The following is a 26,943-nucleotide window of genomic DNA, read 5'->3' as shown; positions in this document are numbered from 1 at the left end:
CAAAAACTCCCTTTCACTGCACACTTGAAAAAAAAAAAAAAAAAACACAGCAAAGGAGTGTGTCATCTCAAAAAAAAAAAAAAAAAAAAAAAACCTTTATAAAGGTGAAGAAACTATCTAGTCCAATGGACACAAAAATAGAAATGTCTACCAATCAGATTTTTAACAATATGCCATGGTTAGAAGGGTGTGTAACAGAAATTCTATACCTACTGCTGTCTATACAACTTAGAATAAGTAATTTATCAGTAAACTTCTCATTCTCTCTTCTTATCAAAAACAATGAGGCCATGTAATTTAACTCGAGATTTTTCTACTGTAATATGCAACTAAAAAAATTCTATTTCTGTCAACTTATACCACCCCGAAACACTGAAGAATAACTTCACTTACATAACCAACATCCGGTCTGTAACAAGTATAAGCGCCCAAAATACTGTGCAACATGTCATGATATGGACCACCCTATAACAATCAACACACCAAAAACAATACATGCATAAGTATGGTTAGTACTGGGAGTAACTTTTCATATGGGTTACCAGCAATCGATAGTTAATCTTATGAAGTATTTATCTCACGGACAAAGTTTGGAGCCTAGTCCCTTTAGAAAAGCAATAGGTTAGGTTTGAATGTTGGAGTGTTAGCTTTACTCCTTGCTTGATTTCTCCTTTACATAGCTTCATTTTCATAAGAGAAAAATAAGCTGCATGTAAAATATTCACATAATACACCCAAATGTTTGTTTTTCATTCTGTTTCTTCACCACTCTTAGTTTCTCTATTTTTATACTTCTCAATGAGTTTCTACCTGCCTTTTCCTTTCCTGCCTTTCAATTTCTCTTTCCTTTCTTTATCTATGTAGTTACTGTCACATGTAAGAAGTACAATCTCACAGATTAACTCTATGACTAATCCCCTGTTATTTCAAAATACATGAAGTCATCAGTTTTGCTCCCCTCCCCTCTGATTACTATGTACTACTGGCACACATTCACCATTTAAAACAGTATAGAGAACTTACACAAGTACAACACAGTACAATTTGATAGGTTTTCTTTGAGAGACATCAAAAGCTCAATCCCTTTTGTTTTTATAGCAGGAAACACAAATTTTTATTTAATATGGAAAATAAAAAAGTGATGAAACCATCAATTAATAAGACCATCCATCATGTTGATTTCTCCTTCCTTGTACTTGAGATTTTATTCCTATCTCCTCTAGGATGTATCTTTTATAAGTACTTCGTTCATTTTAGAATCTTGTATTTCTGTTTTTCTAAGGGCTCTTTACTCATACATTCAAAGATGTTCAGATCTCCCCCCATCCCTGGTATTCCATCTAGCAATTACTCTCTTTTATATCTTTGTTAATGGTAGAAAAAGATGCTTTCCTTGATAGGGTTTATTTGTCTTTCGGTTTCCATGTGCATGGAAGTTTTCTACTTTCAGTACATTAAGAAAAAATACTATGTGATTTTGAAAAGATCACTTGGTCTCTCAGCACCTCAAGCAACTAAGAATCTAAGTTGCAAAGAGTACCAATACACACTCATATAGAAATTACCAATTAAATCACAAGAACATTAAAAATGAGAAAAAAGAAAGAATATAATAAGTTAGCTTTCAAATATCGCTTAAGTATCAACTATGTGCTAGGAGCTGTGTTACAAAAAAAGCCAAGAAGGGATTCAGAGCATGGGTCATGGGTTAGGTCCAGAGCTACAAGTACAAATTGTATAAGGAAACGAACTTACTATTTGGAGCTTTCATTGTACCAGACTCATAACACCATCTCCCAGTGGTCTGTATAGAATTTAAAACACCTCCCAGTACTCTCTATGTGGGCACTTAGTTACTGACATGTTATCTCTCCTATTAAAATGTGAAATCCCTGAAGAAAGTTTTACCTTCTTTGTAACCTAGGAGTTTAGTGCAGGACCTTGCACATAATATGCACTTAAATGTTGTTTGGTTGACTAGTTTGCTCTGAACATATATATTCCAAGATACTTTATCTTCACTGCATAGACCCATAAGGATGTGCAAAACTGTCCGTTTCATCTATTCTCAGACACAGCAAACCTCAGATACCCATATATAGTAGTGTTAATCAGTGCAGACCGAGATGTGTGCCTAAAATGTAGTGAAGGCAAGAAGTTAAATGTCAATAAATGAGTGTTTAAAATATTATAAGTAAAGGATCTCTATATTATTAAAAATAGAGTATTTTAAAACTAGGAAGTACTATATTCTGATATTTCATTCATTAAAATGCATAGTTCATCATCTCCAAATTTTAAGCAGAAATCAATGGTGTAAAAGTAACTAATATATATCACTTACTTGCTGGAAAATACAGAGATTAGGAAATGTTCTAGAAATGTCCAGTTTGATTAGTTCCAGACTGGCTTCTCTGTCAGCTGCAGAAAAACTTGTATCTAACAAAAACAAAGAAAACAATGCACATAAGAAACAGATATGTTAATATTTATAAGCATCAGAGGTTTTGTAATTGCCTATCACCAATGGACTCTTTAGTGAATACATTGTCAATGATATTTTAAAACAATTAAGATTTATCTGTAAAAGCAGTAATTACTAATTTTTTAAAAGATCAGAATTATTCTCTTTTCACCTTTCAAAACAAAGATGACAAAGATTTGAGTGACAAAGTGAGCAGCGATAGGCCAAAATAAAAATAAAAATCTTTCTTTCTTTCTTTCTTTCTTTTTTTTTTAAATTTCATAGCTTTTTATTTACAAGTTATATGTATGGGTAATTTTTACAACATTGACAACTGCCAAACCTTTTGTTCCAATTTTTCCCCTCCTTCCCTCCACCCTCTCCCCCAAATGGCAGGATGACCAGTAGATGTTAAATATATTATAAATTAGATACATAATAAGTATACATGACCAAACTGTTATTTTGCTGTACAAAAAGAGTTGGACTCTGAAATATTGTACAATTATCCTGTGAAGGAAATCCAAAATGCAGGCAGGCAAAAATATAAGGATTGGGAATTCAATGTAATGGTTCTTGGTCATCTCCCAGAGTTCATAAAAATCTTTCTAATACACTACATTATCTACACATAAAACTAAGTACCATAATAACCATTCACACAAAATGAGTTTATTTTTAATACCACATGACATTTTAAAACTAAGATTTATATGGATTTACTGTTTATGTCCAAATCAGAAAATTTAAAAACCAACTATTACTATATTATTATGAGATATTTTCCAGCACCTAGAAACTGAGTAATTTGCCAAAGTCTTTCATTAGCTATAAAGTTACAGGAACATAAGAATATTAGTATCTTAACAAAAACCGGATACTAATCATAGTTAAAAATTTAAAAATAAGTATTTTCTAACTTGAAACTATTTTCACAAATCTACTTGTAACTAGGATCTCCAATGTTTAGAATTTTTTCACTTTCATCTCAGATTTTTTTTTTGCGCTCATTTTTACTACTACTATCTTATAACTAAGAAATGTTCAAGTGTTAAACCAAGAAAATGTATTCACTACTCTAATTACTCTATTTAAAGAATGCTATAACAATATAATTCAAGGTCTTAAAACTACTGCTAATTAGAGAATAGTTCTCATACAAAATAATGCTGTACGACAGCTACTTGAAATAATTCATCTAGGATATTTCTATTTTATTTTGATGTTCTTTGGACTCAAATACCACACAGACATACTTTTAAAACAATAAAATAGTAATGCCATATTGCCTTGGAAGATTTCTAAGAATGTTTTAGCATCTATGTATTTTTTCTTTAGGGAAGTACCATACATTTTTCTAGAAATCAGTTCTATACCTTGAAGCTCTAGTTATTATTGTGGATATTGTTATAAACAATGTGAATAACTTTAAAAGGGAAAACTATTGGTTATACACAAAGAGTCTGTATATTTACACTTGTAAATTTCACTTAGAACTAGAACAGCTATGTTATATTTCTATAAAAGCTTTATTCTCCCATTTAAAAATCTTTGTTCCTAAACAGTACTGTATATATTCTTCTCCAACCCTTCATGATCTTAAGTTTTAGTTTTGCTTTTAAATTAAGAAAAATGTTAAAATACCATTAAATAAATGACTAGCTTATTTTTTAAATACACACTGTTAATGACAGCATTAATTGTATGCTAAAGTCACATACAGACACACCTTCATTCTCTGCTTCAGAGGCCCCAGCACTGAGGGACCGCCATTTTTCCTTGGCTCGAGAGAGGCAAATGTCATAGAGTTCTGAAAGACAAATTATTCTTTAAAACTATTTGATGAAATGAACAAAACCAGGAGAACAATTTATACATTAAAACCAATAATGTCAAGATAATCAACTTTGTAAGATCTAATATTTCTGATCAACACAATTGCCAATCTAAATACCAACTACAAAAAAGTATGGAGTTAGAAGCATGGCAGAATGTATGGCACAGAGGGAAATACAAACCACAATGAACTCAAGATGAAATGTTATCCACCTGGAGGTGCATAGAGCACTAATGGACTTAGAATGCAGACTGAGGCACATTTTCTTCTCTTCCTTTTTTGTAATATGGCCAATGCTAAAATTTATTTTGCTTGACTACACAGTTTTGTAACAGTTTCTTTCCCTCTTCCCCCCATCTCAATGGATGAGGAAGAGGAAGAATAGGGAGAATATTTGGAAATGAAAATAAAATAAAACCTAATTTTAAAAATCTCTCTCCACGGTTGATACACACACACACACACACACACACACACACACAGTTGCTAATACTTGAAGTCAAAATATTCTAGTAAGTATATTGAAGTTTACTTTTTAAAGTAAGCCATACCCATAAGATGAATTTCCTCAACTTAATACAAGAACAAAGAGTACCTGTTGGTACTGTATTGTAAGCTTCTTCCTTTCTCTTAGTTCCATACCAATAGAAAAAGAAAATTAAGAAAAGAGGAAAATAAGGAAAAGTTAAGACCCTGCACTTTACTACTTTAAAAGAATTCCATGTAAAAAAAAAAATGTATTAAATACCAATTACATAAAATTATGGAGCCAGAAGCATAGTAGAATACATGGCACAGAGGGAAGTATAAAATCACAAGGCAGTGTTGATAAGTGGAAAAGAAAAGATTCAGACAAATATATTCTAGGTAAAATTTTAGGAGGTAGAAAATATTTTTAGCTAGGAAAATTTAAAAAGGTCTTTATGAAGAAGATAGCAGCTTATGAGCCTTGAAGAAAGATGATTTCAACAGTTCAAGATGGGGAGAGGATCAGTTAGCAGCAACAAATAAAGGGGGGAAACAGCAGGAAATTATGGTCTAGCTAGTAGTTTGAGTTTGAATGGAACAGGTTGTGTGAAAAGGAGGAGCAAGAAGGTTGGAGGCAGCCTACAGAAGGGCATTAAATGCTAAGTAAATTTTATTTTATCCCACAGGAAATAGAAACAAATTGAAGGGGCAGAGTCAGACTTGCAAATTAACAAGACTATTCCGGTGAAGTCAAAGAAAAAAGCAAAATGGCTGTAAATGACAAAGATCATTGCAAATGGAATTGGCAAAACGAATGACTGAGAAAGACCCTGACCACCCTAGAGGAAGTCATTTTACATTAGGGAATCCTTTATTCTGAATCATTTTTCAGAAAATGTAAGACTGAATTAATGCCAAGGTTGGAAGAAAAATGCAAATATGTTGCGAGTTCTAGCTAAGATTAACACATCCCCACTTTCTTAGGTGTATTTCATAATCCATTTGTCATGAAAAGATATACAAGATTGACCATGCTAATCAAGAAAGCTTTTACTGAACAGCGTAAAGGGAAGGCAGAAACTGCTTACTCAGATCTGACAAATCCAGCTGGTCCTTGTAGACAGTAGCAGACACAATAGAGAAACAGCAGAAATAGGATCAATTATTGTAATGTTAAAGGTCACTTTTAATGGGGTGATCAGTTCCTCCATTTGCCCTATTTCGTATTCTGCCTTAAGGTTATGACCATCCCCTCTTAATGGTTGAGATAAAGGTGTTATAGACATTCCTTAATGTCATTAGAATATCAGTAACCTCCATCTATGAGGCTATCCCCAACCTAGGTATCTGCATTAAGTCATTGTTAATGTTATTCCATAAAAGCTTGCTGTCCCGATACTCGGGGCTAGACCCTTTGAGATGATAGTCTCCTCTAGCCCTGGGATCCATTGGTCCCAGTATTTCTCTCCATTTAATAAACTATTGAATTGGTCTCTAATCTCTGTCTTGCTCGGTTTCTTTTAACATTACATTTGGAGGCCCCAGCGAGATGATTAGAAAATGAGCAGGATGAGAGACGAGACTTTCGGGCCTCTGCCTTGGGCCGGGGTGACTGCGAATCTGAACTCTTGGCCTGGAGAGGTTGGGCCCTCCTGGATTTCTTCCAGAGCCTTCGGGAAAGAGAGCAGTTTCCCAGCCACAATACCCTGATGGTAGACAACCCCATTTCGGCCACAGGAGAGTAAGTTTGTCTGGGTACCTTTTGGGGTACCATGTGGTTTTGTTTATTTGGTTTGGTTGATGAATAACCAGATTCACTGGGTTGCGCGGTTGTACGGTTGTCACTTTTGGGGTGCCCTTTTCTTGGGGTACCGGTTAGTTTGGTTGATTAGTGAATTACCGGACACGGATGTCACTTGGGGTGCTCTTTTTGGGGGTGCCATTTTCTTGGTTGATGAGTGGCCTACTGGATGCAGGAGGTCGCTACTGGAGTGTGATAGAATTTTGGACAAGGTAAAAGACTTTTTCTTTCCTTATCTTGTGTTGGACACTGCAGTCATCAAGATGCAGTCGTTGTTTGGAGCTCTTGGGAGCTCTGGCACAATTCTTTAGGAATTGCTGCGGCTCTATCTCTAAAAAGAGATACGAGGGAGGCTGCAAAGGTTGGGAAAACTAAGTTTTTACTTGTCTGCAATCTAGACACTCCGCCGCCTCAAAACTCTTTTCCTAGAGCAGATGCTTTGCTTGAGGAAACTCTTTCTGTCCAACTCTTTTCCAGAGACAAAGGCACGTCCTTTGCATTTCTAAGAGAGGTCCTCCCACTTCTTCCATTGAGTGGGAAGTATATACATTTGAAAATGGGACTCAGTTTCCCTGTTTGGGTCATCCTGTGTTAGTAATGCCGGCCCCTCCCGCTTTTGCATGCTCAGGGGGCTATCTACAAAGACTGGGGTTTTTTAAACGCCATTTGGTTTGGCTTTAATGTTAGTGTCCTACTGAATGTTGTAATTGTGCAGTCTAAGTGTGATCAGTGTTCTGTATGTCTTGTATGTTATTGGACAGTCTAGTTGTGCTCTGTGTTTTATGTGATTTTTGTGAAATTGTTTGTAATTTGTTTGTCTGTTTCGTTAACTTAAGAGCTCTGTTAAATTTAAGAACAATGATCAAATTTGGGAATTGGTTATTTCAATACTGAATTCCAGCTGGTGAAAACATTTGATTAGGAATTTAAAGATGATTCTAAATTTGGGAAATGAATCGGTTTTCCTTAAGTATAAGATCTTAAAGGAACAATAGCTTGTTAAAGAAGTTCTGTTAACTTGCCTGAAAGAGGTTATGTTCCTCTAATTTTACCTTAAGTATGTAACAAGGACTTTTCTGAAAGCTTCATCCCTGGCCAAGCTGGGCTTAGGAGAAGTCCATTGGGAATAATGGCCACATGGGGCCAGAAGGAGAGAAAGAAACTATATTGTTTTATTATTTGAAATGAGATAGAAATGGATTATATGCTTTAAATCCAGCTCTGCTGGACATGTAGGTTTTATGGGATTCCCCCACCCACCCACTGATTTCTGCTACTTTAAATGTTGGGTGGGGTAGGGATCTTTTGTAAAGTTTTAAACTCAGTCCCCCTCCCCACTGCTGCTACTTCAGCTATAGGAGCCATTTAGTTAGCCTGGAGTGATTTTGCTCCCTACCCTTGTGGAGTTGGGGGAAGGGTAGTCACATGGAACTCTATTCTCCCCCTTCCTCTAAACTGTTCCAGACATTTTAAAAGCAGCAAACTGATAAGGTTATGGTAAATATCTGTTTAGGATTTGTTACTAGAGGTAAAATATCTTGGGTTTGTAGTTAATATGCACTGCATTTTTTCCCTCCTGTAACTGATTTCTATAATGGTCAATAAGAAATTGTTAATTCAATTATGTCATACCTTGCTGTTTCCAATCTGGTTATGTATAATCACTATATCCTAAATACTTGAGCAAATAAGTATTTAGTCTGGTCATCTATTGGTTACCAGATATTGTGTCTGGACATTCAAGTTTTTTTTTAAGGTTTTTAACTAATGAGAAGCCACATCTTGTAGCAGTACTTGTGGACTGGTCTTTCTATCTCAGACTGTTCTAACTTTTCTTTGTTAGATTCGTTTTTATTTCTAGATTTGGTCAAATTGCAGATATATTGACTTGCTTCTGGGATTTAGATCAAACCTTTGTCAGCTAGCCACACTACAGACCTATCCCCCTCGCGGACTGAGCATCATCCCTAGCATCGTCCCTGTCCAGCTTGAAGAAGCAATGACAGCCATCACCCGTGCCCACTTTTCCTGATGTAATTTGGACTGATGGGGGGGAGTGGGAATGTGGTTGACTTGTTAAAATTTTCACTGTATTACTGTGTGTTTAAGATTTGGAATGGAAATTGTTAAACTTGTGTAACTATTGATATTATGTTTGAGGGATTTTTAGTCTGTAATGTATATGCATATGTGTATGATTTGTATGTGGGATGGTCATTTGATAATTCCTTTCCAAAAAAAAAAAAAAAGGGGGGGGAGAAGAAATAGGAAATTGGGAAAACTGGTACCTTCCTAGTTCAGATTTAATTGGAAGCCCTTTACTCCTTGCTTAAATTTACTAGACTACGATTTGCTGGTTGTGCTTTAACTTGGAAATCCCTTATTCTTTTGGAATTGCCCTGGCAGACTCAGTTTTTGGGATTATTTTTTAGAAACAACCAGAAATTGGATACCTGACTTGGAACTGGCAGTTCTCTCTGAGCTATTTTTCCACTCCTGTTACCCCAGATCCTTAATTAGTATTTCAGCGTACTTAAAAGGACCTTGTTGATATCAAGGCCTCTAAAAAGTCTGGGGTTGCCTGCCTTGTTCTAACTGCATAATCTGTTCAGAAATCTGTATTCTAGTGACAGCCCTGTTTGTTCCTCTGGGCGGGACAGGTGGGGCTACTCCAAGCCTCACCCTTCTCTCCTGGAGCCCGCTGCCCCTCTGACTTGAGCCTTGAGCCTGCTGCTCTCCATAAGCAGAGGCCAAGTCATGCACATATGACCACAGCTGTCCATATGCTCCCCAACTGCAGAGGATCTGACAATTGATTGTCAGAAATAACTGAAATAAGGAACTTTGTGTATTGCTGATTAATTCTGGGGTTATCAGGGAGAGACTTGACCTTGCCATAAGTCCTTGCATTGGCCTAGTTTTATTTTGATTTTTATTTACTTCACATAGGGTTGTTCAAATTATAGTGCTAAGGCCTTCTAGAGGAAGGTAATTCAAAGATTTGAATAGTTCCAAGAGAAAAAGGGGGGAATATAATGCCAAAGGTCACTTTTAATGGGGTGATCAGTTCCTCCATTTGTCCCATTTCGTATTCTGCCTTAAGGTTATGACCGTCCCCTCTTAATGGTTGAGATAAAGGTGTTATAGACATTCCTTAATGTCATTAGAATATCAGTAACCTCCATCTACGAGGCTATCCCCACCTAGGTATCTGCATTAAGTCATTGTTAATGTTATTCCATAAAAGGCTTGCTATCCCCATACTGGAGCTAGACTCTTTTTTTTTTTTTTGATGCTTTATTTTTATTCATTTATTTGATACTTGCAGTAACCCTATAAAATTAATAGTGCAACTTATACTTCCCATTTCACAAGTGAAGAAACAGAACGTCAGTGGAATATCACATAGTTAACAAGTGGTAGATGTAGAATTTCAATATAGGTCTTAGGATTTCAAACTTACTGCTCTTTCTACTATATGAAATTGTCCAACGCCTCACTAAAACTAATGAATGATTCAGAAATGGAAAAAGTAACTCAAACCATCAAAAACAAGTTATCCTAGGGAGCCTTGTGTTTCTGCAGGTCAAGGAACTTGGTTGAACAGGTTCATGTCTCAATGATTCCAGTAGGCTCTATAGGGATTCAAAATGCTTTTTATGATCCAGATTTATTTCTCTCATATTTGGCATTGAATTTTGAATGATGTGAATTGTTTTTTTTTTTTTTTTTTTTTAATTTAATAGCCTTTTATTTACAGGATATATACATGGGTAACTTTACAGCATTAACAATTGCCAAACCTTTTGTTCCAATTTTTCACCTCTTACCCCACCCCCACCCCCTCCCCTAGATGGCAGGATGACCAGTAGATGTTAAATATATTAAAATATAAATTAGATACACAATAAGTATACCTGACCAAAACGTTATTTTGCTGTACAAAAAGAATCAGGCTCTGAATTATTGTACAATTAGCTTGTGAAGGAAATCAAAAATGCATGTGTGCATAAATATAGGGATTGGGAATTTAATGTAATGGTTTTTAGTCATCTCCCAGAGTTATTTTTCTGGGCATAGCTAATTCAGTTCATTACTGCTCCATTAGAAATGATTTGGTTGATCTCGTTGCTGAGGATGGCCTGATCCATCAGAACTGGATAGTCTCGTCTAGCCCTGGGATCCACTGGTCCCAGTATTTCTCTCCATTTAATAAACTACTGAATTGGTCTCTAATCTCTGTCTTGCTCAGTTTCTTTTGGCATTACAAGAGAAAAGATAAGTAGGATGCAACCAAAACCATCCTAAATCTAGACCTCATCATAATGACCTGATATTTTTATCGGGAAAATTAGCACAAAGGCATTGGAAAGCTCTCAAGAAAGACACTATTTAAACAGAAACAGAAATTAGTCTGATGAAGAAGACAACAAGAATTATACTAGCTAGCATTTAAGACAGCATTTTGCACTGTACATTATATACTTTAAACTTTTGCAACAAACCTAGATAGATATTATTATTATTATCCCCACTTTACAGATGAAGAAACTGAGGCGCACAGAGGTTGAGAAACTTAATTAGTCATTGTCTGAGGCAGAATTCCAATTTAGATTTTCTCAATTCCAAGTCTTATGTTCTATTCACTGCTACCCATTATTAAGGCCTTAAAACCATTAATGGGCAAGTACAGGGAATTCAACATTCAACTCAAATCTTAAATGAACATAAGGACAAAAGAGGAGTGTGATCTTCTAAGGATTGCATCAGAAGAATTAAAGACAAGAATGGGCTAAGCCTAATAATGATTGCTAACTAGGATAATAAAGGGTTTAAGTCCATTAGGGGACAATAGCAGGTGATAAGGAGAAGGTTAAGTTACTTCTCAACTTTATTTGCTTATGTTTTCTCTTTTTAAAAAGGAGGGAGAAGGAAAGGTCTAGCCTGGGAAGAGGACAGAAAAGAAATGAAAATGGAAAGCTAAAGTAAGTAAAGTGATGTCCAGACAGCAACTAAGTGCCCTTTACAATCTCAAGTCAATAGGTCCAGAATGATTATTTTCTGGAATCCGGAAAGAATAGGCAGCTGTGTTTGCTAAACTGCTATCTTTTTCGAAAGATTGTGGAGAATAGGAAGCAGAAGTGGAGAAGGCTATTTTCACAATAAAGATGATAGAAGTTGAAAAGCATAAACCAATGATGAGTCCAGTATCTATCTTTTTCCTGCCAGGGTTTTAGAAGAAATTAATAAAAGGAGTTTTTCCAACTACATAAAAAATAAAATAGTGATTACTAAAAAGTCAATATGGCTTCATCAAGCAAAGGTTATGCCAGTATTAACTTTATTTTCTTTTCTGACAGGGCAACTATATTGGCAAATCAGTGTAAACTGGATTTGGATTTCATCAAAGCATCTAGCAATCTTAGAAATATGAACAGGATAAAAATATATAGGCCACAGGAGAGTATGTTAGGTAGGTTTGGGACTGCTTGAATAATTGAAACAAGAAAGTACAGCAATCACAAATGGGTTGATATCAACTTGGAAGGTAGTCATTACATCTTTAGTGCTTTGCTGTTCAATATTTTTATCAATGCCTTGGATGAAAGCAAAACATAACAAACTTATCTAATCTATAAATGGCATGAAGCCTAGAGATATAATAGCTGACACAAGCAACTGCTAAAGTATATTCCCCTAAAACTATGAAACAAAACAGCTTAAAAGTTGTATAATGGAATATTATTATGTAGGAAGAAATGATGAATAGGAGGAATTCAGAGAAACAGCAGATGATGTGTATGAACTGACACAACCAGAATCAGAAGAATAACAGGTACACTGTTTTTCACTAAGGAAACTCAAATTCAACCTAACTACTCAACTCATATTCAACATAACAACTGACCTTATCTTCACTAAAAATCAGTTTCTCTTCCAACCTTCCCATTCTGTTAATGGCAATATCATCTTCCTAGTTACAAAGGCTCAAAATGTCAGAACTGTGATTGTATGGAAAGGGTAGATAGTCAAGAAGAGAAAGACATCCTCTTACCCCACCAAAAAGCCTTATCCTCATAACCTTTATTTCCATTCTCACTGCCACCAACATAGTCCAGGTTCCCATTAGCTCTCTCTTGAACTGTTTCAAAATTTTTCTAATTTATCCACCTGCTCTGGCTTCCAGTTTCATCTTCTGAAAGTACTGTGCTGACCACATTACTACCGCTTATCAAACAATCTATATATATGTTTTTTATGTCTGCCACTCAGGGTCCTTCGCATTCAGCACATTTCTCTCATCTTCTCCTCTTTCCCCCTTCTCCTCTAAACACATCATGCACTCAATACTTCAGCAAAATGACAAATCTGATTTGACTCCTCAGTGTCTCTGTTCATGAGGTTCCACATGACCTAACTTCTTTAGCTCCTGACTTATCCCTATCTATTTCTGAAATTATACAGATTTTTGAAGACCCAACTATAATGCCTTTTTTTAAATCCCACATTCCTTATCAAAAATTATTTATTTTCTTGACTCCTGATATGATTTTATATCTCTTTTATGGTGGTCTCATCTTCTGCCTTATATTACAACTAGCTATATGCTCTCAAGGACTTGATAGCATTCATTTTCTTATTTTCCACAGTCCCTGACATGTATCTATGGAATGGAAAAATCTGGGACATGAAAGTTACATACACAATATCACCCACCACTAGAAGAACTCACCTCTGTCCCCCTAAGGTGTCTTGTATCCTAAGGCTCTGCCCTTTCTTCTCTTTTTCCTCTCTAATGTTTCATTTGGTGATTTCATCAAATCTCATGAATTTAATTATTGTTTCTATGATTCTCAGTTCTATTTCTATACCCTTAACTTCAGACTTAACTCCAGATACCAGCGCCTCTTCCTATTCTTTACCTTGCAATTAGTGTTACCTTAGACACTTAATAGCTACATGGCCCTGCATAAGTCATTTAGGCTCTTCTATAAGACTGAAATAATAGACCCTATCTAATAGAATTATGTGGATCAAATGAAATAACCTTTGTAAATGCTTTGCAAATCCTGTAGAATGATATAAATACAGTTGTCAAATTATTTAATATATATTCTGCTTTCTTTTAACCTTTGATTCCCCAGTGCTTAGTATACTACCTGGAACAGCAGGCATTAAATAATAGCTAGTACTTATATGGCACTTTGAAGTATATGCTATCTCATGTTTGTTAATCATGATGATGATAAAGTTGGTAGTGTTTTTGTTTATAATCAAATGAGGAAAGGGCAGCTAGATGGCACAGTGGAGAGAGCACCAGCCCTGGAGTCAGGAGGACCCAAGTTCAAATGTGGCTTCAGACATTTAATACTCACTAGCTGTGTGACCTTGGGCCAAGTCACTTAACTCAATTTCTTCACCAAAAAAAAAAGAAAAAAAAAAAAGCAAATTGATCATAATGAGGAAGAAAGGAGACTATATAGTTGCATGAGAAGAACCAGAGAGGGAAGACAGTAATATAACATCTTGACTAACTATTAATTTATTAAATACCATGGATAGGAACACATATTACTGGGATTTTGACATATAGATGCTTACACAGACCAATTAAGTTTTGTATCTCCAATTGCATTCTGACATCTTAAACTCAACATGTTCAAAAGTGAACTCATTGTTGTTCGAAACTCTCCTCTCTTCCTAACTTCCTCATTACTGTTGAGCACACTATCACCCTTCCTCCTAGCCACCTAAGCTCAAAAATTTAGTGTCGTTCTACATTTTCATGCCATTGCCACCACTCCAATCTGTTGCCAAAGCCTATGGATTATATCCTCAAGAAGTTTCATACGTGTCCTCTTCTCTCTTCTTACACTGAATGACCTTGGTGCAGACCTTCCTCCCCTTCCACCTGGACTCCTGCAATAGCTGCTGATGGATTGCCTTGCCTCAAGTCTGCTCCCATTTAAAATGATACTAAATAAGAGGCATTTCCATCTGTTCTGTATGCACTTTAAAGAGCAAGAGGACATCCCCATTTGACTGGCAGTACAAGTCTTCTATCTGTACTGTCTCCCCAGCAGAATGTGAGCTCCTTCAGAGCAGAGGCTATTATATTCTCTTACTGCATTTCCAATATTAGGACAATGTTTTGTATACACTAAGTATTCAATAAATGCTGTATTTGCTCACTCATTCATCCAAAACCAGTTCATCTTCTACTAGGTCATAAAAGTGGATCTTCCTAAAAATGCAGCACAAGTCTGACTCAATAAATTCCAATGGCTCCTAATTACCTCTAGAATTACACAGAAAAATCTTCTGGCTTTTAAAGCCTTTTCCACCTTTTCAGTCTCCTTACACCTTACTCTCTCCAAGTACTCTGCTACTAATGTCTCTGGCCCTTTTGCTATTCCACTCACAAGACACTTTTTCTTTCTTTCTTTTTTTGAATATTTAAAATTTTTATTTAGTATTTTATTTCCCCCTAGCTACATTTAAATATAATTTTTAAAAATAGCTTTTTATTTACAAGTTATATGCATGGATAATTTTACAGCATTGACAATTGCCAAACCTTTTGTACAAGATACTTTTTCTGCACCTTCCACCATTTTCACTGGCTGTGTCCCACACCTTGAATGCTCTCCCTCCTCATCTATATTTCCTGGTTTCCTTTATTTCTCAGCTAAAATGACAATTTCTACAAGAAGACTTTTCTATTCTCCCTTAATGCTAATGTCTTATCACTGAGCTAACTTCTAGGTTACCTGGCATATAAACTGTCTGTATGCAGTGCTTTGCATGCTGTCTCCCTACCAGATTGTGACCTCCTGGAGAGAAGGACTGTTTTTGCCTTTCTTTGTTTCCCCAGTGCTTAGTCCAGCACCGGCACATTATAAGTCCTTAATAAACGCTGGTTGGCTGGGCTTGACTTCATTCCATTGCCTCCATTCTCCACTCACAATGACAAAAAGATGTTTAAAAGACTACTGAATCTTTTAACAGGGCTGTGATAATTGATTCTACTGTAATTTAATCCACTGTAACAACTCTGGATGTAGACAATCGTTTTGCCGATATATATATAGAGAAGCAGCAGACAACAGGTGGAGAACAGATGGTTTTTGTAGAAATGTCAAATAACAAAGACAGTGATGCAAAACTCAAAATATCACATGCCAGTCCCTGAGCTCATCCCATTGTCATAGTGACTCCTGGTATTCACAGGTTCATCACTCATTAGTTAATTTTCCTAACAATACATTAGATGAGGCAAAGGAAGCTATATGATTTGCAAGATGAGTTATGTGTATACAGGAAAAATAGAAGATACTCACCATGGGTAATATTTAACTCATTCCCTATGGCCAAGCTCCAGACTTTACCTCTCACACTTGGAGGAATACCTTGCCACCATAATTCTCTAGCTTTTCGAGAACACCACCTGGGCAAAAATGAAACATAAATCCAAACCTGTACTACTACAATGCCTTTATGGTACTTTACAGACTTACATGCTGTTACTAAAAATAAACACATCAGCTACAGGGCAAGAGAATGGGGTTAATATATCTAAATATGGATGGAATTAATAAAACTCCACTTTGTGATTTTTAACTGACGGTAGAATGATTTGGCCTGTTGTTTTCAGTCCAACTCATCATTCAGTCCAACATTCATTCACCCAGTGATATGATTAGCACAGGCTTAATATTTGTTCTTAACCAGCCTGTGAACACAAAGTACATCAACCAAAAGTACCGTCTGAACAACTCTGAAGTAGCTCTAGTATTGTACATGATTATGGCCCACCGAAAATAATCCTGGTGTTCTACAAAAAACCTTTTATCCCATCTGCATGCAAAAAATCATGCAAATACTTTAAAATATCTCAACACACTTTCATGTGTATGGAAATGCAAAACAAGACAGAGAGGTAAGAATGGACAGGGGTCTTAGTTTCTTCCTCTGGCAAATGAAAGGGCTGGACAAGATGGCCTCTGAGGAATCTTCTACATCTAATATCCTATAATTATTATATATTCACAGATAAAGAAATTTGGGATCAGTAAGTGACTTGTGCAAGATAATACAACTCGAAAGTAATAGAATCAGGAAGAAAATGTTAAGCATTTGGATTCCTAACACAGGATTCTTTCCTTTTTCACCCCCTGACAGTCACAATTCTGATGACAAATTAGAAAGTGGAATCACAAGTCCAACATGACCCAAGTAATAATAAAACTGGTACTTGAATCCAGATTTTCCGACTCCAAATGCAATGTTATTTCCATTGTACCATGAATGAATGCAATAGGCTTGTTAATAATACATTACATATAGCACATGACCTAAAAACAGAAACCAATTCTATTAAAAATTAATGGATGTGCATAGCTTACATTCAATAAGTAACAATTAAAAGGTATTCAATTAAAAATATGACCTGATGAAACTATCTCCAAAGAAATGATTTTAAATTATACAGCGATTTCTTTTCTTACATTGTTTCCCAGTTGGGTAAAATTTCATTGTTCCAGACCAAGACAGCATTTCCAATGCTTTCTTCCAAACGACATCTCTCTTCCTGTTGTTTTTTCCTCCTCTGTGCTTCTTTAAGCTCTAATTTTTTAAAAAAGAAAAATAAACATTAACTGATAACTATCAGACAATACAATTCCAAAAATTATACTGCTATAAAATATGTGCAAGAAAGTCAGAATTGATCAGCTATCCCAAAAATATACTTGAATATTACTAATAATCAATATTAATTAAAAAACTGTGCATTTATTGTATTGTCTCTACATGATAAATATCTAGAGTCAGCGAGCGTTCTTTCATGTCAGACTCTTTGAAGCAGTTCTTTAAAGGATTTTCTGCCTAGACAGTTAGCAGTAGAAGGAACTTTAGAAGATTATCCTGCTGAAATTCCTCATTTTATACAATGAAAGAAACTGAGGTCCAGAAAGGCCTAAATCATATATGCAAAATGACACCACTGAACAATGGCAGCACAGAAACCAAAGTAGTGACAAGCCCTAACTTGTATAAATTTAAGAAGATATAATAATGTGACAAATCCTAATTGTAGAAAGAAAGAATGGAAGGAGAAAATAAAAGTGAGAGTAGGGCCTGTTAGAAGGTTATTGTAGTAACTCACACATACAGTGACAAAGGATTGTACTACTGTGGCATTAGTGGAGAAAGAAAGACGGATCAATCAAGAAAGGCAGAACTGACAGGATTTGCTAAATGATTGGCTGAGAGGTAAGGGAGATCCAAAGCCAAAAATAATTGAGATTTTAATATAACATAATTAGAATAACAAACTGTGATAAATAACATAATTAGAATAACAAATTGTGATGAATATAAATATTCAACAAACATTAAGTACTAGATATTCAACAGATAAATGAATACAGATTAACTAAACTTTACATCTACTTCAGGCTCCCACATACCATGCTCTGCACAGATTATAAGCTTAATAAATGTTTGCTGAATAAATAGATGACTTCAATCATGCAAAAGGAAAATATGTACCCAAAGACAGAGGCAAATAGACACGAAAATGGGACATGAAGGGATTAAATTATAAATCATTTCAAACATCTGTAGACTGCAGTTTCTTTTAATTAGTTGTAAGTACAAATTTAGTTGGAAATGTTATTCTTTAAAATTAGGCTCATAACATTTTTTTTTAAAAGAAGGCAATTATAAGAAGGAAATTTTCCATCTAAAATTTCACAGAATAAAATTATTAAAATACATATATGTCACCAAGGCATAACTTTCTAGACTCCAAAACATAAAAAGGAAAGATCTAAATACATTATCAATAATGAATGTCTACCTCTTTTTTTGGCCTGAACCACCATTTCTTCGTATTGTTGCCTATGTTTCTGAGCTTCTTCAGCTGGTTTTGCGGGAAGGTTTCTAGAGAGAAAAGAAAGGACTTTCCACCATCATAACTTGTAAATTCAAATTGTAAGAGCCAGGAAGAGAAGGGAGAGGTGTTGAACTAAAAAGCAATAATCCCTAAAAGATGAAAAATTTAAAAAGCTACAATCTATCTATATTTTCAAAACAAAAGGGGTATCTTACCTTTTATTAAAAAAATCTTAATTTGGCCTTGCAAAAAAAGTTTGTGTTTTGAGCAATTGCCGATCTTAATCCCAATATTTTACCTGATCCTTTTTAAATCTGTAAAATCTGATACTATATATTTCACACCTGTGAGCCAAATAAATAAATAAATAGATAGAAAGATAGATATAAGTAAAGCAAGGCAAAACAACTTTTTCATTTGAAGGTAAACTCTTCCAGAGCTTTTAGCTAAAAGGTAAATTTTAAAATTATTTATTATTTATTTATAATGCATGCCACTATAGTCAAGACATGTGTGACATCTGATTTATTTCATTTCAGGAAAGGAGAAAAAAAAAAGTTTACTAAGTATATTCCAGTTTATTCTACCATTTAGCCTGCTTCAAGGCATTCTGTATTACAAGTGTTTAAATTATTTAGAAGAATTAGAATCCTCTACATGAGTAGAAAAGAGCAACTCATCCTCCTTAGCAAATGATGTACTGTGTGCAGTGCTACAATTTGCTTTACTGATGGTTCATATTGTTATCACTAAAAATTTTTATGATTTAAAAAAAATCACCTACCAAAATCTAATGAGAATATTAATCCATTAAATTTCTTAATTCAAAACACATTATTAATACATTTATGGTTTCATTATATTTAAAAAGACAATTTGGATGCTTTAAGTGGAAGCAAATGTCAAGATGAGCCATCAATAAAAATGCATAGTAAAAAAATAGTAAAGTTGAAATATCTAATAACTGCTTGAATATAATTTGTAAGCCACCAGCAACTACTCACATTTATATAATGACTTTGTCAAGAGCATTAAATAAAATATCAAAAAACCAAATAGTTATCAGGGATCATTTAATGCAACCCTTTCATTTTGTAGATAAGAAAACTGAATCTCAAAAATGTGGGAATTTACTCAATATAACAATAAATTAATAATAAGTAGAAGAGACAATCTAGGTTTGCAGAATCCTGCAAGGTGCTTCCCATTCTACTGTGGAAGCTAGCTGAAGGAGTAAATTATATGTCTCTGTTCCCCAGAGTTACAGAGCTGAAGGGTCTGTAAGCTTAAATCCTAGGATCATGTCAAATGTACTTTTTTTTTTTTTTTTAACTATTATAAATTCTTTATGTAATAAAAATAAATATTGTAGGGTAGTTTTCAAAAACCATTCTTGTTACACAGTTTCCATAATTATAGAACACATTTTTAAGCAAGAGCAAACCTCAAACTTTTGTTTGGGGGAGGTTGCCAATGGCTTATACCAGGAGTCCTCAAACTACGGCCAGTGGCCAGATGCAGCAGCTGAGGATATTTATCCCCTCACCCAGGGCTTTGAAGTTTCTTTATTTAAAGGCCCACAAAACAAGGTTTTTGTTTTTACTATAGTCCAGCCCTCCAACAGTCTGAAGGACAATGAACTGGCCCCCTATTTAAAAAGTTTGAGGACCCCTGCTTTTACTATGGTTTCCTTTACAAAACATACTATTTAGCTTATTCATAAAGAGAAATACATAATCTCAGTAAGACTTACGCTGGTCTATCTTCTAGGATAAGAGCAGTAGTGGAAAGTGGTTCAAAATCAAGATTTTTCCTCACATTCTGCTTAGGAGAAAGAGGTTTGTGAGGTCTTCCAGCTTCTTCTTCATATTCCTATATAAAAGATAAAAGCAATTAAAGAATATTGGCAAACCTAGGTGCAATATGATTATTCTCATTGAAGGAAATTAAGTTGTTATTGAAATCATTTTGTTCATTATTAAAGTCTTTTAAACCAACCAAGTTATGGTACAATGAAAACTTGATATTGCCTAGCAAGAAATAAAATGCTTTACAAATAAGAAAGCTAGAGTTAAAGATTTCCAAGAAAGTCCATCAAGTAGGAGAATTCTTTATGATTGGTTACCTACAAACTACTATATAGTCTTTGTAAACTCAGTGGATCAGGTATGGCCTTTTGGCCATACCATACCCACTACACTGTTGAAAGAGATAGATAGGAGGGTTTAGAGCACATTCAAAAGAGCTCTAAGAAATCACATCCCTCATTGACTTTGGCTAAAAATTAAGAATAGGGTGCAAGCTACCCCCAGAAGCAAAAGGGATTACACAAATTCTTTGAAGCAAAGAAAACACTTTAATATGTGTATAGAATAACAAGAGCCTCTGTTATCAAATTAATGAATTGTTCAATGAATTACAGTAAACGCAAATATCATCATAAAGCCAGATAGAATTTCAAATGAGAATAAGGAGGACAGCTAGAACTAAAAACAAAAACAAACAAACAAAAAAAAAAACTGCTCTTTTTTGTGCATCTTTAATTCACAGAAATATGTGCAAAATCCCAGAGTAGGAGATGAGGAAAAGAGGGAGGTAAGATAAAGTACCTATACTCCTTATCTCCTTGTTGGAGAGGCAAGCCAAATAGGAATAAAACTAAGTAATAATTCAAGATTTAAGTAACACTTCCCAACAACAGCATAGATGCCACAAGGAATGATTTAAATAAATGACCTCTGTATCCTTTCCAATTACAAGTATACAATTTAGTATCCAAAACATTTTTCAGATCAATCTGATTGTGAATTAATTTTTTTTTAGTCCAAAAACTGGGAGTCAAAATGGAAAAGGAAGGAATACCAACCATTCACATTCTCATTTCACCTTTACAGCAATCTTGGTTGACAGGTCATAAAAATATCATTTACCTCTACTTTGTATATGGGGAAAGATGATTAGAGATTTAAAATGATTTGCCCAAGGACACATGGACAGTAAAAACCTAAGCTAGGATTCCAATCCACGTTTTTTGATTCTAATTGTATCATTCATTTCATTACTCAGGCTTCTCAGACAAAGACAAAATATTTTTTAAAGTACCAAAGTTCCAGTCAAGTAGAGAGTACCATTACTGCCACCCCTCCTTTTCCCCTCCCATCACCCCCAAAATACTAGAAAAGGAGACTATTATTATGGAGAAAGGTGATGCAACAGATTGATGCAGTCAGAACAGGCTTCCTTTATGAAATGAACTCAATAGGAGCATGAAAAATTACTTCCCAGCCACATATTTTCCATATAGCTAAACCCTAAAATATAAACCCAAAAGGCTGAATTTTGACTATTAGGGAATCCTTAGATCTACAGTTCCTTAACTCTCCTACTCAGTAGAAATTCAGGCATTTCAATCATAGATCTTAGATAATAAAAATTAGAATTACAAAAGCAAATCAAACTTTTAAAATCACCGGGGTCAACCTCCTCTTTTAAAACACTCAGATGAAGTGTCAGCAGATTTGCAGATGAAGTCAGCAAGCACTTAGTAAGCACCTACTATGCGTCACACCCCTGTGAAGTGCTGGAGAGCCAGAAAAGGCCAAGCTGAGTACTCTCCGGGGACTGGGTAAAGAAAGCAAGTAGGGTCCCCCCTTTAGAGAGGAGGAGCCTAGGGGCCTGTCCAGTGCCCCCATCTTAGTTGTATCCCTACCCCAGCAGGAGTTCTCAGAGTGTCCTGGCCCTTGGGGCAGCCTCGGAGGAGACCCCACTCTGTAAAGTCCACATTGTCAAGTCCAGTGAGAGGGAAGGTGCAGCCCCCTCTGGACACTTGAACCTTGGCCTACCATCCATTATTCCACAGAGAAAGACTTTCATCTTTGACCCTTGGCCTCTTCTTCACTTGACCTAGTTCAATGGCACAGCAAGAAACAAAATCTAAATATATTTTCCATTTATACTCTTAGGGCTAGATTATCTAATTTGCAATAAAATACACATCCTAGCAAAATAAAGGCACCAATAATTAGAATTGTTAATTATTCAAAATCAATATAATGTGACTCAGCTTGTCAATAATAATCAGCATATAAAGTAGACCTTTATTCACTAAAGTCTTCAGGCATCGGGTTCCTCTTCATTATATTTCAGACATCTGGATTGTTTCTACTTTCCCTCTTTCCCATTTCCATCCTACCTATCCTTAAAGATAGAGTTCAAATGCCCCAACCTTCCCGGATACCTCCTCTTCCTTCTCCAAGTCAACAATGATTCATCCTTCACCAGATTTCTTATAATTTTGTGTTCTTCTTAAATCATCGGGTTTGGAGCTGGAGGGGACTTCAGGAGAGGAAAGGGACCAAGGCACATGAAGTGGCTTCCCTTCCCTCCGGTCTCTAAATCCAGTGGTTTTTACATGAGTCACTGTCAGACTTCTCTCTGTGCATGTTTTATCTCTCATTCTCTTAGATGGAGCTCCTGAAGGGCAAAGACTATTTTAAATTTAGCACAATTCTCTCACAGTGAGAGGCAGTGTGGCCTAATGGCAGAGAGCAACCTTAGAATTACAAAGATCTGGTTCAAGTCCTGTCAATTACACTTGCATGAGCCTGAGCTCATTGGTTTAACTCCCAGGTCTACACACATAATTTTGTCTTTGCACTGATCCAAGAAGCTCCACGGCAGGAGCTCCCAATACTAATGGAATCCCAGGTCCTATAAAATAAAACCTCACAGTAACCTAGTGCACAGTTAATAAGTTGGTCACTAGGTGGGGGGGAGGGATCAAGCACTTAGGACTGCCATAACCACAAAATAGAGAGAGCAGCTTCAAAACAGAGAAGGCAGTTGATAGAAGCCTGGAGCTAGCTGTTCAAAGGGAAAACTGATATTAAGTATAGCATGAAAGGGATAAACCTGTCAAAATGGTCCCCATGTGCAACATGGTTAAAAGTGGTCTGTGGCACTGGGACCCTACAATTATCAGTGGTAGACAGTAAGTAGAAGAGCCAATCAAGTGATCCCTAAAATTCTGTATAAATGTAGTATTGTAAGCTAATCTCAGGACAGCTACATCACATATATAATTATTCCCATGGGCCAATGGGAATCTCCATCATGGGCAATGCACAGTCAGAGCCTCTTTATATCAAGGCCCAGAGCCTTTGCCAGGAGCAGATGAACTCAACTGTTGTCATGCATACATGATGAACAGTTCCAGGACTTTGTGGTATCTGCCTTTGCTCTCAAGAGGATGACAGCTATTGACCCACTCAGGCCCTGTGATATCTGAAGGAGTATAAAGCAACCAACTATCAAATGTAAACCTACCTTGGAGCTAACCCCATCTTGCAGAAACCTCTTGGCTGTCTCTTTTATATTTCCAGTCCAGTTCATTCTAGCTGTCTACCCACTCAATCAACAATCTCAGTGCAATATCTTAATCCATCTGTTTTGGGGTTTTTCTATTTCCCATGGAGATTAGGAAGACAACCCTCAATTCTGTCAGGTTTGACTGCCTGACTAAAGGAGAAGGAGAGAGGTGATCCTGATTATAGAGAATAATCCCCCAAATTCCCTTCACCCACTGGGACAATGATCCTGTTTGAAGGTCTGTCTTTGAAAGTCTTCTTTAACCTCTTCACCTGATTTCCTGTAAGAGAAAATGATTAAATCGACCTCTTCCCTCTCTCTGCCCAAATTTGTATTCTGCTGGTTCCATGATATAGTTTGAGACTCTTAAATTCTCTGGAATAACTCCATTCCACCTCTATTTAGAAGAATGGCAAGAGTTTTGAAATGTCTAGATGTGTCAGAAATGGGCATATTTCTCTGTCAAGTACAGAAAATCTAGAATTTGGCCTTTATTCTCTCCACCTCCTACAGGAGGCCTCTCCTGATCCCTCATCTGCCAGTACCCAACCCTGACCCACAAGACTGAAGTGATTTTATATAATCTTAAACAAGCACGTGCTGTCCCCCCCTCTCCCCTTCTAGCACAAAAGCTCTTTTTCATTTCAAAAGGGACCATTTCATTCATTCACTGTTTCAAATTTCATTTATATGTCTTTGCACTCCCAGTGTCTAGTAAAGTGCCTAACCTATAACAGATGCCTGGTAAATGCTTGCTGATTAATTTTTTTTTTTTAAACAAATGAATGAAAGAAATCCTTATGATGCAGTGTTGCCTTGAAATTCCTCTCTCAAAGGAAGGGAAATAGGATGAAGGAAATTTCAAGCATAAGAACACCAGTATGGAAGTGGGAAAGCAGAGTTTATATAAGGAGCCACAGGATTATAAGGCATCAAAGCTTATAGGAAAGTTTGAAAATCAGACTAAAACTGTAAACTGATTAAACACATAACAGGAAGCAGGTGAAAGATTCTGAGTAGAAAACATGGTCCAATCTAAGCATGAGAAAGATTCCCCTGGCAGCATTGTTAATGTTGGACTGCAGGAAGAATGGAGGCTTGCTGACCTAGCTGGTCTACTGCAATAATCTTTGTAAGGAGTAATGAGGAGGTAGTGAGACATGTATGCAAGGTACTACAAAAAGAAATGGAATAGGTAACTGACTGAACATGGGAAATAAAGGGAGAAAAGTCAGATAACACCTGAAGACTAGGTGGATGGGTTATCACTTACATAAATAAATTGAAAGAAGAAAAAGTTAAATGAACTAAATAAAATGAGCTGAGTTTGAGATATTTAAAGTACTAGTAAAAATCCAAGTGAAAATGACCTTAACAACTGAAGACACAGCTCTGAAGCTTAGAAGAGAGGTGTTTGTTTTTCAGTCATTCCTTCATTTGGAGCTTTCTTGGCAGAGACACTGGAAAAGTTGCCATTTCCTTTTCCATGTCATTTTATAAATAAGGAAACTGAAGCCAACAAGATTAAGTGACTTGCTCAGAATCACATAGCTAGTAAGTAAAGGAGACTGGATTTGAACTCAAGAAAAGGAATTTCCCTGAGGAATTGCTGGGCCCAGTACTCTAATGTACCACCTCACTGTCCCAGAAGAGCAGCTGTCCTTTACAAAAATGATAATTAAAGCTTTAGCAATACTAGCCTAATCTATATTAGGCTGCCAAGAGTAAGGTGGAAAAAGAAGAGGCTGCCAATAGCACTTTGGGGGATCATCCACATTTAGGGGAAAGGGAAAAGGAATACAAGCAAGAGACCAGTCAGGTCTCATTACACACAACCAGACCAGATAATCTCTGGACTCCTGAGAATCAGGAAGAGGCAATGCCACTGAAGCCAGGGAGATGGCACAGAGTAAAGGAAGAGCGGGTAGCCAGCTGTGTCAAATGCTATAGAAAAGGCTTTAGAGGAGGACCTCGGGTTTGACAGCTCAGAAATCATTTGTTACCTCAAAAAAGAACAGTTTCAGTACACTGGTAAAAATGGAAGCCAAAATGCAAGTGGAGATAATAGCAAGTAGGCCTTCCCTTTCAGGAAATTTAGCAGTGAAATTAAAAAAAAAGAAATAGAAAGATAATCTCAGAGACAGCATGATCAAAAGAAGGTTGGTTGTTTTGTTTTATTTAAAAATAGAAAGGTCTGAGGTTAGGCAGGCTCTCTAACCTGAATACCTTCATTCTATTTCAAAACTCCGGAGAACATATCTTCTCCCTCCTCCCTTTCTCAATTCCACACTCATTTTCCAGAGCCTGTCTCAACTACAATATCCTCAAACAACAGGAAATAAAATCAAAATTGGTTGAGGCAAGGAAGAAGTCACATTACAAGTGGCTTAAAGCTGAGTAGACAGTTAGAAGTGGAAATACTGACTAAAGGCTACTTTTTCCAAGTGTGCTAATAAAGAAAAAGAAATGAGACAGTAGCTGGATGGTTATAAGAAAGGTCAAGTAAAGACTGTTTGGTTTTTTTAAACATATATTCACAATTCACTTCTCAAACTCAGTGAAACAATTTATATAGAATTATCATTAATATAACAACATTATGGCAAACCTTTACACAGAGAGATTCTCAAAAGTATAAGATCGCATGACCCTGGGCAAGTCACAATCCCAATTGCCTCAGAAAAAAAAAAAGTACAAGATTATTATACAGCACTAGAGCTATCACAAAACAATTTTTAAACCCAAGTCAGAGACTCTAAATGTATACCTTAGATTCTAATACTCTTTAATTAAATCAAAGACTAATTCCTATTATTGTGTATATGCTATTATATTATGCTGATGTTTTGACCTTGCTCAAAATTATTTTTTCCCACAAATATTCAAGGTTATCACCAAGTCAATTTGATGAGCCTGAAACTAATCTCTAAAATATTGTTTTTGCTAATTAGCCACCATCTATATGAATGATCAGCCAGTGATTAAGAATTGACTTTCAGTTGTAAATGATTCTTATTAAAAGTAACAAATATAACTAATATGCTTCTGTGCTAATAAAAAATACCCTATAGGTTGTTTAATGAGTTAACAAACAAAAAATTGAATAC

The 26,943-nt window shown here is 35.8% G+C and overlaps 1 protein-coding gene across 4 annotated transcripts in view; it reads right to left on the bottom strand.

Moving 5' to 3' along the window:
- The window catches only part of TBC1D14 (TBC1 domain family member 14), a 115,773-nt gene that overhangs the window by 23,561 nt on the left and 65,269 nt on the right, over positions 1-26,943 (bottom strand). For 2 of the 4 annotated variants that reach the window (XM_031942741.1, XM_031942745.1), the window contains 7 exons: positions 20,223-20,341; positions 18,434-18,516; positions 17,079-17,196; positions 15,912-16,018; positions 4,194-4,274; positions 2,345-2,439; positions 394-465 (listed from right to left, as the gene is read on the bottom strand). In XM_031942741.1, the coding sequence (XP_031798601.1) occupies positions 394-465; positions 2,345-2,439; positions 4,194-4,274; positions 15,912-16,018; positions 17,079-17,196; positions 18,434-18,516; positions 20,223-20,341 (675 nt within the window). The remainder of the gene's footprint in view (positions 1-393; positions 466-2,344; positions 2,440-4,193; positions 4,275-15,911; positions 16,019-17,078; positions 17,197-18,433; positions 18,517-20,222; positions 20,342-26,943) is intronic. The other 2 variants (XM_031942743.1, XM_031942744.1) reach the window with 1 other exon arrangement.

This window comes from Sarcophilus harrisii, chromosome 6, assembly GCF_902635505.1.
Source record: "Sarcophilus harrisii chromosome 6, mSarHar1.11, whole genome shotgun sequence".
In the NCBI taxonomy this organism is placed as follows: Eukaryota; Metazoa; Chordata; class Mammalia; order Dasyuromorphia; family Dasyuridae; genus Sarcophilus; species Sarcophilus harrisii.
The sequence above is the reverse complement of the archived record's forward strand: the minus strand, read 5'-3'. Positions and strand labels throughout refer to the sequence as shown.